Here is a 13,162-nt window from a genome sequence, read left to right as displayed (position 1 = left end):
CCACCCCCGCCCTTAGCCTGTGCCACCCTAGGTCTGATCAGCTCCTAGCCTCCACTGCAACCTGGCTCTGAAATCAAGCTATCGTCCCTGAGGCAGTGGAGCCTCACAGTTAACATCGTGGTCTTTGAAATCAGAGAGGGTCCCTGCTATGTCACTTGCCAGCCTTGTGGTCTTAAGCAAGTTACTTAACTTCTCCATGTCTTAGTTTTCTGCTCTGAAAAATGGCAATATTAATTTCTACTCACCAGTAGGGTCAATGAGATAGCATGTAGAAAGCTCCTGGCACACAGTAAGATAACCTTATTGTAATCTTTATACATCTGTCTTCTCTATTGTAGTCTGAGCTTTTTGACATCAGGGTTGTCCTTTATTTTGGTAGCTAGCACCCCATTTACTCATTCATTCTTTTATTCGACAAATATGTAATGGCTGAATTAGCCTGGGGGGTAATAGGAAGCCTTTGAAGATTCTTCAACAGGAGAAGGGATAATCATCATAATGGTAAATATCCTATTTGCTAAATAATTAATAAATATTTAGTGTCATGATGTGTCTAGATTAGCACTAGGCCAATGTTTCCGTACATTATCTTGGTGAATCCTCAAACTCTATGAGGTAGGTAGTATCATTCCCATTTTACAAAAAAAGAAACTGAAGCATGGGGAAAAGAGAATATAAAACAGTATTTGAGGAAGATTATACATCAACCCACAGAACGTTAGCACTGGTCAGTCAGTTCAGTTGCTCAGTCCTGTCAAACTCTTTGCGACCCCATGGATTGCAGCACGCCAGGCCTCCCTGTCCATCACCACCTCCCGGAGCCTACTCAAACTCATGTCCATTGAGTCGGTGATGCCATGTAGAGTCCTCTGAGCTCAACTAGTCTTGACTGTGTAAACGTGAAAATGAGGCCCTTGATGGGAGGCGAATGGCTCAGGTAGGGGCAGAGGTGGGTGTGGAGCCTGCGTCTCTAGGCTGCATCCCAGTGCCCTTTGCGCTGGATGAGCCGCGTGCTGCCTGAAGGCGGGCTGCAGAGAGCTGGGCGAGGAGGGGCGTTTGTGAGGACGGGGCCTGGCCGGCATCTTACGCTTGCTGCCGTCTGTCCTGCAGGCCTAAGGAAGATCCTGAAGGTGGTGGGACAGGTCCCAGATCTGCCGTCCTGCCTGCCCTTGACCGACAACACCCGCATGCTGGCCTCAATCCTCATCAACAAGCTTTACGACGACCTGCGCTGTGACCCCGAGCGCGACCACTTCCGCAAGATCTGCGAGGAGCACATCACGTGAGTTTCCCGGAGCGTCGTGTAACAGAGCGGGGGTCTGGCTGCTGGCCCCTCGAAAGCCAACAAAGAGGCAAGGCTGGTGGGAAGGAAAGCTTGCTTTGTTTCAGAGGCCGGCAACCCGGGGGTGGAGGGGAGGGTGGGCTCCTGTCCAAAGACTGACCTCCCCTCCAGCCCCACCACCACCCTGCTGACAATCAGTGGGCAAGAATTTTTATAGATGGAGGGAGGGGTTCTACACACAGAAACGGCACCGTCAGCGCTGGCAGTCACCTTGAAATTGGTCATCAGTGGTCTGACCAGCATCATCTTGCTTGTTTTCAGTCCAGTTAGTCTTTAGGGTCAGTTTGTTCCCATTTCTCTGAGGCCAGTTCTCAGAACTGTGGCAGCATTTATCACGGCCACACTCCAGTTATCATGTAATTGACTATTTCCACCTGGCGAGGGTTTCAGTATCTTTAAGACAGCTCACAGGATATGGCTCAGAAAATATTATCTGTGACCCTTGAGAAACTAAAGGAGAAACTAAACCTTTGACTTAGCTTAATGACTAAACTATTATTATTTGGTTTCATTTGACCGTTTTCCTTTGTGTCTGCATTTTCCCACTTCTCCGATCAAATTTGTTGTTCAGCTGAAGTTTTTCCACAGACCAAAGGCAGGTTGAAGACATGGTGGGGAAGGACATAGGGTCCTGCTCCATTTCAGTCGGGCTCTGTATTAGTCAAATTTAGCAGCTTAAAAACAAGAAGTATCATTTATTATCTCACAATAGGACAGCAATTTGGCAGAGGTTCGGCTGGGAGGTTCTGGCTTTGGGGCTTACAAATTAGCCACATGTTGTCCTGGGCTACTGTCATCCGAAGGCTGGACCGGGGCTGGAAGACTTTCCAAGACGCTGTGCCCATGTGGCTGGCATGTTGGTGCATGCTCTTGGTTGGAAGCTACGGTTCCTCCCCGTTTGGATCTCTGCTCATGGTAGCTGGCTTCTCTTTTCCTTTACTCCAATAATCCTCAAACTTGGGAATTGTTCAGATTTCTGGGACTCAGTAGTCTGGGTTGTGGCTCAGGAAGCTGCATGTTTTAAAAGCACTAGGGGAGTCTTGGGAGGGTGGAAACTCTCCCTTCACTCTGCTTTCCTTTCTCTATCCCAGGGGTTGACAGACTTCCTGTAAAGGGCCAGAGAGTACGTTTAGGTTTTATGAAACATGTAGGTCTCTAACACAATGAAAAGAAATAATAAAACTACTTTAAAATGTAAAAAACGTTCTCAGCTTCCTGGATTCGGGTCCCAGCGAAGTTGGCTCAGTCCCATAGTTTCCCCTGATCCGACTCTGAGTCACTTTTAAGGCTCCTCAGGGGTTTGCAGTGGTCTTTCTCTACCTCAGCTTCAGTGTTTGTAAGTAACTTGTCTTTCATGAAGGCCCCAACTGAGTTCCAGTAACTATCTCCCAGCCAGTTAAGTTTGGATAGAGGTTTGCCTGTGAATGCTGCCTCTGTGGTCACCTGGCACTGAGTCGGGGGTCACCACCTTCAACAAGTGGAGCCTGAGGCTGCCACCTCCCACCCCCAGGGGCTGCTTTGTCAGGGGCCAGGGACTGGGTGGAGGTTCAGATACCAGCTGGCATTGGTTTAAAGGGCAGACCTCAACTCATTATTATTTTTTTTTAAATAATTTGTTTATAGCTTCGCTGGGTCTTCGGTGCTGCGTGCGGGCTTTCTCTAGTTCCGGCAGGTGGGGGCTACTCTCTAGCTGTGATGCCTGGGCTTCTCGTTGCGGGGCACAGGCTCTAGGCGCAAGGGCTTCAGTAGTTGCGGCTCTCAGGCTCTAGAGTCCCAGCTCTAGTTGTGGCACAGGAGCCACAATCAGGAAAGGCTCTGGGTTCCCCAGCACCGAGCAGGAAGATGAAGCACAGGGCACGGATTGTCTGGGCTGCATGGGCTCTCGGAGCTCCCAAAGCCAGCCCCTCTCCCCCAGATGGACTCACCCACTCACCCAGCCAGAGGCAGAAGTGGGACCGGAGCTCAGGTGTCTGACTCTTGCGCCATGTTCTCCTTTCGCTTATATCCCTCCACTTTTACACTGTGCACGTCTGCCCTGATCCCCCACAACGAACAAACCTGGGCGGATCTCGGAAGGATCGGGTGTCCCCAGACAGAGATCTTCCTGTAGAGTAGATGATAGTGGATTTTGAAAGCAAGACAGAACCTTCCAGCCCTTCTAGTCCAACCCATCTCCCTAACTCAACGGGGGAAAGACTAGGACCAGACAGGGGAGCAACTGGGCCAGGTGGCGTCATGATTCAGCCGCATCGGGGAGGCAGGTGGTGTGCCGGGCACCGTGGTAGCCCTGTTGTGCTGTGGTGGCTGCTGTCCTGTCCCAGCAGACATCCCGGCTTCCGGGAAGCCTGTTGGCTGACAGCTCTCACCTGTCACCTCTCTTTGGGGACTTGGTTCAGCTAAGGATAGCTATTCACCTTCCCAGGGCAGCCAGCATCCAGTGGTTCCTCCCTCACTCCAACTTGGAACAACTTTGAATGGTTTCTCAGCTCTGGAACTCTTTGCAAGCTGAGGCTTTGTCATGACTGCATCGCAGTCCAGCACCTCCTTCCATCCGGTCCTGATTTCTTCCCTTTCCCAACAGGTGTTGATCCCGAGATCTCACCCTAACAAATGTCCTGAGTGTCAGTCCTCATCTGGGTGGGATTCTGGAGGAACACAACGCCTGGCACATCCATTATGTCATCTATCCTCATCATAACTCTGAGAAGCAGTAGTGTTATCCTCAGTTTCCAGATCAAAAGCTGAGGCTCAGAGAGGTTCAGTGACTTGCCTTAGGCCACACAGCATATGGGTTGTGGATTTAGGATGCACAACCAAATCTGTCTGCCCCCAAATCTCCCACTCCTCTGACCACACTGGCCTTCTGTTTTAGGGGCACGTTTGACCCCCAGGACATGGACAAGAATGTGATTGCCATCCAGACGGTGTCGGGGATCCTGCAGGGCCCCTTTGACCTGGGCAATCAGCTGCTGGGACTGAAAGGTGTGATGGAGATGATGGTGGCTCTGTGCGGCTCGGAGTGTGAGACGGACCAGCTGGTGGCCGTGGAGGCCCTCATCCACGCCTCCACCAAGCTCAGCCGTGCCACCTTCATCATCACCAACGGTGTGTCACTGCTCAAAGAGATCTACAAGACCACCAAAAACGAGAAGATCAAGATCCGCGCACTGGTGGTGAGTGGGCTGGGTACCAGACACTGCACCAGGTACCAGGGATGCCAGAATGAATGGGATGTGGCCCCTGTCTTTGAGGAAACCAAGCCACCCACAGGCCTCTGCAGAGCAGGGTGATAAGCAGAAGACTGTGGGAATGTGGATTCAGGATGGGAGACCATGCTACATAATGACTGTCTCCTTAATTTTTTTTTTAACCATGGGGTTTGCAGGATCTTAGTTCCCCAAAAAGGATCAAATGCCCTCTGCATTGGGAGCAGAGTCTTAACCATTGAATCCAACAAGTCCCTGCTCGACGCCTTTGAATGACTCAAACGCTGATGAGCCTTTGTCCAGCAAGTACTTTCAGTGCAGACTCCAAAAACTCAGTTAGTTTCCTTACTTGGTTTCTACATAGCACAGTTAAACCTATTGCATTTTTTACCATTTTCATTGTATAAAAATCACTTTCATTGACCTTTTTCTTGTCAACAATTACAGTGAAGATTTGAGTCATTGATCTGTTTTTCTTTTTTGGTTTATATCAGTTTTTTTTTTTTTTTTAAACTGATTTTAGCTTCTACCATTGTGAGTTTTCTCTTATGGAAGACAGACTCCCCCACCCCCACCCCCCCCCCCCCCAGCAAGAGTCCAGTTTTTCCTGGGTAAAAATCTGCACATCTGATTCTTCCCCCTACAAAGTGATTTCATGGCCAGGTTTTGTGCCGTAAGTTTTATCCTCACGTGCCATGAGGTTTCAGTTGTATTAGTATTTGAGCTTCCCTGGTGGTTCAGATGGTAAAGAATCTACCTGCAAGGCAGGAGCCCCAGGTTCAATCCCTAGGTCAGGAATATCTCCTGGAGTAGGGAATGGCTACACACTCCAGTATTCCTGCCTGGAGAATTCCATGGACAGAGGAGCCTGGTGGGCTATAGTTCATGGGGTTGCAAAGAGTCAGACAACACTGAGCGACTAACACTAGTATTATCCTAGCTGATTTTTCAAAACGACACGACACGAAGCACCTACGGGGACAAAATAGTGGGCAAGGGGCAAGAGGTAGAGTAAAAGCCTCCAGCTTTGTGGGCATCCACCCTAACCTGGAAGCCTCAGGGAAGGCATCTTGGGAGAGGTGACACCTGACCAGAGTTCTGTAGGATGCAGAGAGGTTGATCCAGGCAAAGCAAGGGGGCAGAATATTCCAGCCTCAGGGACGTGTTTCAGCAGGGCCTGGTCCCCAAGCCTGGCGTCTCTAATCCTACAATCCTCCCCTCCTCCCTAGGGACTCTGTAAACTCGGCTCGGCGGGCGGCACAGATTATGCTCTCAGGCAGTTTGCTGAAGGCTCAACAGAGAAGCTGGCCAAACAGTGTCGCAAGTAAGGGTTTTCCCCTAAGCCCATTGTCTCCTCTCAGGGATGTGCCCTAGCGGACGCCAGATCCTGAAAAGCCGCCCACCTGCCTGCTCCCCTGGATCGCTTCACTATTGCCCGAGCCTCGGGACCCTTCCCCAGAGCTTCCCCTCCCCCAGGTGGCTGTGCAATGCATCCATAGACACCCGGACCCGGAAATGGGCAGTGGAGGGCCTGGCCTACCTCACACTGGACGCCGACGTGAAGGATGACTTTGTTCAGGACATCCCTGCCCTGCAGGCCATGTTCGAGCTGGCCAAGGCAAGTGTGGCCCTGACCTCTGGCCCTGGGATCTGCTGGATTCAGGACATCCTCCCTTCCTCATCCCGACTCCAGCCCCTTCTCGTTGTGTAAACCTGGGTTGGTCATTTCCCTCTGTCTGGTCCTTATCTTTCCTGACCGTGAAATGGACTCACACCTCCTCATACCTTCCAGGCAGTGGGAGGATGAGTGAGATGACTGTAGTTTTTTTTCCCTGGAACCCCTTCCGGGAGTGAGGTCTTCAGGGACCAAGAGGTCTTTTTTGGGCCCCTTCCCTCCTTCCCAGTCCCTCCCAGGTGCCTTTCTTCCTCTCTTGGGCTACCACTGGACCCCCCGCCCCCCACCAATGGCTCTTTCTCACCACAAAAGGCAGAGGTGTGGGAGGGCGTTTCCATCAAAGGCTGTCCATGTCCCACCCCATCCCACTGGGCTTTTGAAAGGAGCACAAAGCAATGGGAACACTCAGAGGATGTCCACGCATGCTCTGGGTGCTGTTGAGGGGGGCAGGAGAAATTCCTGCCGCCCCACGCGAGCAGAGCCAGTTCCTCTGCCTCTGGGCCTCGCCAGCCACGCGAGGGAGCCTCTGGGAAGCAGTGGTTGGTTCTCAGGTTTCCTTTCTTCCTGTCCCCACCCCCGCCACCATCACCATCCACCACCTCTGTCTCCAGACCCCCGACAAGACCATCCTGTACTCGGTGGCCACCACCCTGGTGAACTGCACCAACAGCTACGATGTCAAGGAGGTCATCCCCGAGCTGGTGCAGCTGGCCAAGTTCTCCAAGCAGCATGTGCCTGAGGAGCACCCCAAGGTGGGGATGAGGATGGCTGAGAGCGGGAGAGGGCTGTCCACACCGGACCACCAGAGAGGTGGGACGGAAAGTTAGTGATATTCGGGTGGTGTGTGTGTGTGTGTGTGTCTGGGAGGATTTGACAGATGATGCAGATAAAGTGCAGGCTTGGTGGCTCAGACGGTTAATAAGAACCTGTAACACAGGAGACCTGGGTTTGATTCCCGGGTCTTAAAGATCCCCTGGAGAATGAGATGACAACCCACTCCAGTATTCTTGCCTGGAGAATTCGGTGGACAGAGGAGCCTGGAGGGTTTTAGCCCAAAGGGTTGCAGAGTCAGACACAGACTGAAGTAACAGCACGCACGCATGCAGATAAATTGAAGAGGATTGTGGTCAATTTCCCCCACTAGGGGGCGCTTGTGTTCTTCTTAGTTTAAATGTTCCACAGACGTGGAGGGGGAATCAGCAATTTATAGTCTGGGAAACCAAAGGAAGCCACGATGCATGTTTTGCAATTTATGTGGTTGATTTCATGGACACAAGACAGTTCATTATATTTCATGTTTTCAACATTCATGCAAATTTTACTTTCTGGGATATCTGGATTTTGGTGTGTTGCATTAACTACCAGAGGTTTTTTATCCTGTGCTTTAAAAAAAAAAAGTTACAATCAGAATGTATCTATCATCTTGTATCCAGTTTGGGGAAAATATTTCAGGTCTTTAGGCATGCAGGATCTCAGTTTCCTCAGCGGGGGTCTAACCCAAATCCCCCTGCAGTGGAAGCTTGGAGTCTTAACCACTAGAAGTCCCACTGAATAATTTTTTTTAATTAATTAATATTTATTTTTGGCTGCACTGGGTCTTGTTGCTGTGCAAGGCTTTCTCTAGTTGTGTCGAGCGGAGGGCTACTCTTCATCGTGGTGAACAGATTTCTCATTGCGGTGGCTTCTCTTATTGCAAAGCACAGGCTCTAGGCCAATGGGCCTCGGTAGTTGCGGCTCAGGGGTTTAGCTGCCTTTCAGCGTATCGGATCTTCCTGGACCAGGGATCGAACTCATGCCCCCTGCATTGGCAGGTGGACTGTTAGCCACTGGACCACTAAGGAAGTCCCTGAATAATTTTTTTAAGCTGCATAGGATTTCATGCAGGCAAGGGCATATAGCTAATATGTTCTGCCACTGTGAAGTTCAAATGTGGCTACCAGAGACTGTCCACAGCTGTCAGCAGCCTCTTCTCAGATGCTCTGAGGATTATCTGTGAAAAGTGAAGTGTCTCAGTCCGACTCTTTGTGACCCCATGGACTGTAGCCTACCAGGATCCTCTGTCCATGGGATTTTCCAGGCAAGAGTACTGGAGTGGGTTGCCATTTACTATTCAACCCTGAGGCTGACTCTGGGTTTCTGGCAAAATCCAATCCATTGTTTTATTTGCTCTCTCCCCTCTCACTCTGCTCCCAGGCATAGCCTAATGGAAAGCCAGCCTTTTGCAAGAAAAGGAACACACAGGTCATCTAGTGTTTGGGATGATCTTCCTTATTCCAGGATTGATCTCCTTGCCACCTTTTCATCTTCCCAGGACAAGAAGGACTTTGTGGACATGCGAGTGAAGCGGCTTCTGAAGGCCGGCGTCACCTCGGCGCTGGTCTGCATGGTGAAAGCAGACAATGCCATCCTCACTGACCAGACCAAAGAGCTGCTGGCCAGGTGCGGCTGCAGTGGCCCGCAGCTGGGGTCTGAGGGGCCTGCAGGCAGGAGGCTGGGTGGGGACATAGAGATGGCCAGGGGAGTAAATGAGGGAGGGAGCCACTGGGGTCTGGAGAGGAGGCTGGAGGGGATCCACACGGAAGAGTGACGTGTCAGGGTGGGCTTTCCCGGGTGCAAGTTTGCATTGGGAGGAAGGAGGTCACTGTCCGTCCTGGTGACCTGGTTCCCAGACCCTGACATGCCAGAGGGGAAAGGCATAGTTTCCATACAGCCTGATGGGGAGACAGACAGGTTCACAGTTACAACACAGCGGGTGCCTGATGGGGATAAACAGAGCACAAGCAGTGGCAGCCCACTGGCCAGAGGGGAGGGTATGTAGGTGGGCAGCCAGGAAGGCCTCCTGGAAGATGTGACAACTCAAGGGAACCCTGGAGGAAAGAAAGAAGCTGCTCACATGCAGCGCAGGGAAGGGGTCCAGGCGGAGGGAACAGCATATGCAAAGACCCTGAGGATGGAGGGAGAAGGAATGAATGAGGTCACACTTCTCCAGGAATGTGTCTGGAGCATGGAGTGCACAGGGGAGGGTGGTGCTAGATAAGACCAGAGAGGAAGGCAAGGGCCAGATCATGGAGTTCTGGGGTCCCTCCAGGCGGAAGAATTTCTCCTGGGTGGTGGACTGTAGCTTGAAAGGTTCCTTTATCCATGGGATTTTCCTGGCAATAATACTGGAGTGGCTTGCCATTTAGTTTTCCAGGGGATCTTCCCTGGGATCGAACCTGGGTCTCCTGCATTGCAAGCAGACGCTTTACCATCTGAGCCACCAGGGAAGCCTAGTGAGCCATTTGGTATCTCCCTAAGTAGGGATGGGTCCACTTTTTGCAGCTGCCTTTGGCCTCTCTTCCTCCCCAGCCACTCCCAAGTATCTTCCCAAGGTTAGTTCTGGGGCAGGTGCACACTGGGAGCGCTTCCCAGGGTTTTACTGGGCCTCACTTGTTGGCCTGCTGATGCCTGGGAAGGGCGTGCTCATGTCCTGCATGTCCTGTATCCTTGCTCTCCAGGGTATTCCTGGCACTGTGTGACAACCCAAAGGACCGAGGCACCATTGTGGCTCAAGGTGGTGGTAAGGTAATTGAGAGGAATAAGGGTCTTGCCACCCAGGAGGGTGCTCCACTGGGGAGGAGCTGTCTCACATGTATGTGTATGTGTCTCTGTGTGTATGTGTGTATGTCTGTGCATGTGTGTAATCTGTGTGTATGTGTGTGTGCATGATCTTTGCCTGGCCCAAGAATCATGCAGCCCCTGCCCCAGCCCGACCTCTTGGAATAAGGTTATTCAGGAACCTGTGTTGTCTGTGCCTGAGTCTGTGATGTGTCATGGGATTTACTGTGGAATCCCATTTATCCTCCTTGCTACTGGAAGCAAACAGTGCAGATAGAGACCATGGGCTTTGCTATGGGAGGCTTGTCATTGAGTCCTGCTTGTCCCTTTTTAACTGCACAACTTTGGGCAAATTACTTCTCTCTCTGACTCATAGTTTCCTCTCTGTAAAACAAGGGAAAACACCACACAGTTAGATTGTAGAATGTCACAGGATTAGAGAAAATACACTTAAAAGTGTTGGCTCATGGGAGGTGCTCAGTGAATGGCTGCTCTCATGATTAGCTTTGACTTAGGTAGAAAGGAAAACATCAGTGTCTTGATTTTTCCAAAAGCCAAACGAATGTATACGGGTTGGGGAGAGTGCCTGCGGAGACCTCCGTGTGTGCTGGGGACCAGGGGGAGTGAATCGATGATTAAGAATTTAACTGTTTTCTGTGATGCTCAGGAGTTGACTCTGTTGCTGAATCTTCTTGAACTTCTGATGGAAGAGACAGTGGCTGGACAGGGAGGCTGGGGAGAGAGGCTCTGTATATGTGACCAAGGAGTGCTTCTGCCCTTTCCTTGCAGGCCCTGATTCCCCTGGCTTTGGAGGGCACAGACGTGGGCAAAGTGAAGGCAGCCCACGCCCTAGCGAAGATCGCCGCGGTCTCCAACCCAGACATCGCCTTCCCCGGGGAGCGGGTGGGTGGCCAGGGGTGAGGGGCGCAGAGATGATGGGAGGAGTCTGCTCCCAGGGGTCTTTCTCTTTGTCACCCTCCCCCTGGCTTGGGAGGGGGCATGGTGCTATTATAAAGAGGGCGATGAGTTGGAGGGGCATGGATTCCAGCCCTGGCTCTGACAAACAAAGCTGCAAAGTAAAGGAAATAACCCCACCCCTCAGGATCATTGTGGAGGTGGAATCAGACAATGGGTAGGCAAGTGCATTGGAAATTCCAGAGCCGGGCACCTGACTCTAGTAAACTCTAGTACTCTAGTAAACTCTGGTAAATGACTGGCAGAGATGGTCTCCATCTGATGGCACCTCGACCCCTTCTGCGTAGGTGTACGAGGTGGTGCGGCCCCTCGTGAGTCTCCTGAACACACAGAGGGATGGCCTCCAGAACTATGAGGCTCTCCTAGGCCTCACCAACCTGTCTGGGCGGAGTGACAAGCTCCGGTGAGTGGGGGCATGGAGGGGATGGGTGGAGAGCGGTGTCGCACCAAGTGTCGGAAATGTCCCAGGAACTGTGTGTGCGTGCCTCCGAGAACTAGCTGGAAGGCCGTGGGTAGAAATGGGTGTGGGAAGATGTGAGTTAACACTTGGAAAAACTCCAGTTGAAGGTGCAAAGCCAAAGGAGACTGGAAAAACACGTCCTTCTGAAGTAGTAAAAGAGATATCAGGTGGATGAGGAGTGGGATAAAGTGTATTCCTCCTTGGAAGCAAGGGGATGGTGGAATTGCACTGAAATTCTTTAAGTGGCAGAAAACTCAACTCCAGTCGGTCTCAGCATAATGGGAATTTAATGATTCAGGATATTGGGAGTCATAATGACTCATCTAGGATAATCCAGACTCAGGGGCAGCTTGATGCAGGGGTTATAAGGCTCTCCCAGAATCTACTTCTCTCCCCCTGTTCTGTCCATATTGTCTTAATTATCAGACAGACTTTTCCTCTTTCTCATGATCACATGAGGGTTACTCCAGACCTCACATCATGGTTTCATCTCCAGCAGGAGAGAGAAAGACATTCTCCAGCAATAATATAGGAGGATCGCCAGCTGGGTGACATGTTTATCCGAGATCTCACTGCTATGGCCAGGATGCTGTGCTCTGTCACTGGGGACCCCTCCTGGGGGTGGGATTGTTGTTGGTATTGTTTTAGCCACCAAGTCGTGTCCAATTCTTTTGAGACCCCATGAACTATAACCTGCCGGGCTCCTCTGTTCAAGAGATTTCCTAGGCAAGAATATTGGAGTGGGTTGCCATTTCCTTCTCCAGGGGCTCTTCCCAATCCAGGGATCGAACCTGCATCTCCTGCACTGGCAGGCAGATTACTCACCACTGAGCAACCGGGGAAGCCCAGAGGTGGGATTACCACTATCTAAACGGTGCTGGCTGAGGATCTTGGAATGGCCCCTGGGGGCCTAAAACCCCAAATGGTCTTTACAGAGGACTCAGCAGGCTCTCTTCCTCCACTCCTCACACCCTAGAAAGAAGATCTTTAAGGAGAAGGCCTTGCCGGACATTGAGAACTACATGTTTGAGAACCATGACCAGCTGCGGCAGGCGGCCACTGAGTGCATGTGCAACATGGTGGTGAACAAGGAGGTGAGGGGCTCAGGATGCACGTGACCAGGTGTGGAGAGGGGCCTGCATGTGGTGAACAAGGAGGTGAGGGGCTCAGGATGCGCGTGACCAAGGCGTGGAGAGGGGCCTGCATGTGGTGAACAAGGAGGTGAGGGGCTCAGGATGCGCGTGACCAAGGCGTGGAGAGGGGCCTGCATGTGTGAACAAGGAGGCGAGGGGCTCAGGATGCGTGTGACCAAGGTGTGCAAAGGGGCCTGCATGTGGTGAACAAGGAGGCGAGGGGCTCAGGATGCGTGTGACCAAGGTGTGCAAAGGGGCCTGCACGTGGTGAACAAGGAGGCGAGGGGCTCAGGATGCGCGTGACCAAGGTGTGCAAAGGGGCCTGCATGTGGTGAACAAGGAGGCGAGGGGCTCAGGATGCGCGTGACCAAGGTGTACAAAGGGGCTTGCATGTGGTGAACAAGGAGGCGAGGGGCTCAGGATGCACGTGATCAAGGTGTGCAAAGGGGCCTGCATGTGGTGAACAAGGAGGTGATGGGGCTCAGGATGCGTGTGACCAAGGTGTGCAAAGGGGCCTGCATGTGGTGAACAAGGAGGCGAGGGGCTCAGGATGCGCGTGACCAAGGTGTACAAAGGGGCTTGCATGTGGTGAACAAGGAGGCGAGGGGCTCAGGATGCACGTGATCAAGGTGTGCAAAGGGGCCTGCATGTGGTGAACAAGGAGGTGAGGGGCTCAGGATGCGCGTGACCAAGGCGTGGAAAGGGGCCTGCATGACAGCTCCCCTCCCCAAGGGGCCCCAACGGAGATGAAGGAAATATGGAAAGTGATGTTAT

At 51.9% G+C, this 13,162-nt stretch overlaps 1 protein-coding gene across 2 annotated transcripts in view; it reads left to right on the top strand.

Annotated features, from left to right (window-relative positions):
- The window catches only part of UNC45B (unc-45 myosin chaperone B), a 33,007-nt gene that overhangs the window by 14,522 nt on the left and 5,323 nt on the right, over positions 1-13,162 (top strand). For both annotated transcript variants that reach the window (XM_027518514.1, XM_027518515.1), the window contains exons 9-18: positions 1,111-1,282; positions 4,215-4,515; positions 5,778-5,872; positions 6,025-6,166; positions 6,835-6,975; positions 8,535-8,662; positions 9,721-9,787; positions 10,610-10,723; positions 11,083-11,198; positions 12,232-12,349. In XM_027518514.1, coding sequence (XP_027374315.1) covers positions 1,111-1,282; positions 4,215-4,515; positions 5,778-5,872; positions 6,025-6,166; positions 6,835-6,975; positions 8,535-8,662; positions 9,721-9,787; positions 10,610-10,723; positions 11,083-11,198; positions 12,232-12,349 — 1,394 coding nt within the window. The remainder of the gene's footprint in view (positions 1-1,110; positions 1,283-4,214; positions 4,516-5,777; positions 5,873-6,024; positions 6,167-6,834; positions 6,976-8,534; positions 8,663-9,720; positions 9,788-10,609; positions 10,724-11,082; positions 11,199-12,231; positions 12,350-13,162) is intronic.

The sequence above is a fragment of the Bos indicus x Bos taurus genome, chromosome 19 (assembly GCF_003369695.1).
Source record: "Bos indicus x Bos taurus breed Angus x Brahman F1 hybrid chromosome 19, Bos_hybrid_MaternalHap_v2.0, whole genome shotgun sequence".
NCBI lineage: Eukaryota > Metazoa > Chordata > Mammalia > Artiodactyla > Bovidae > Bos > Bos indicus x Bos taurus.
This window is presented reverse-complemented; position numbering and strand designations above follow the sequence as displayed.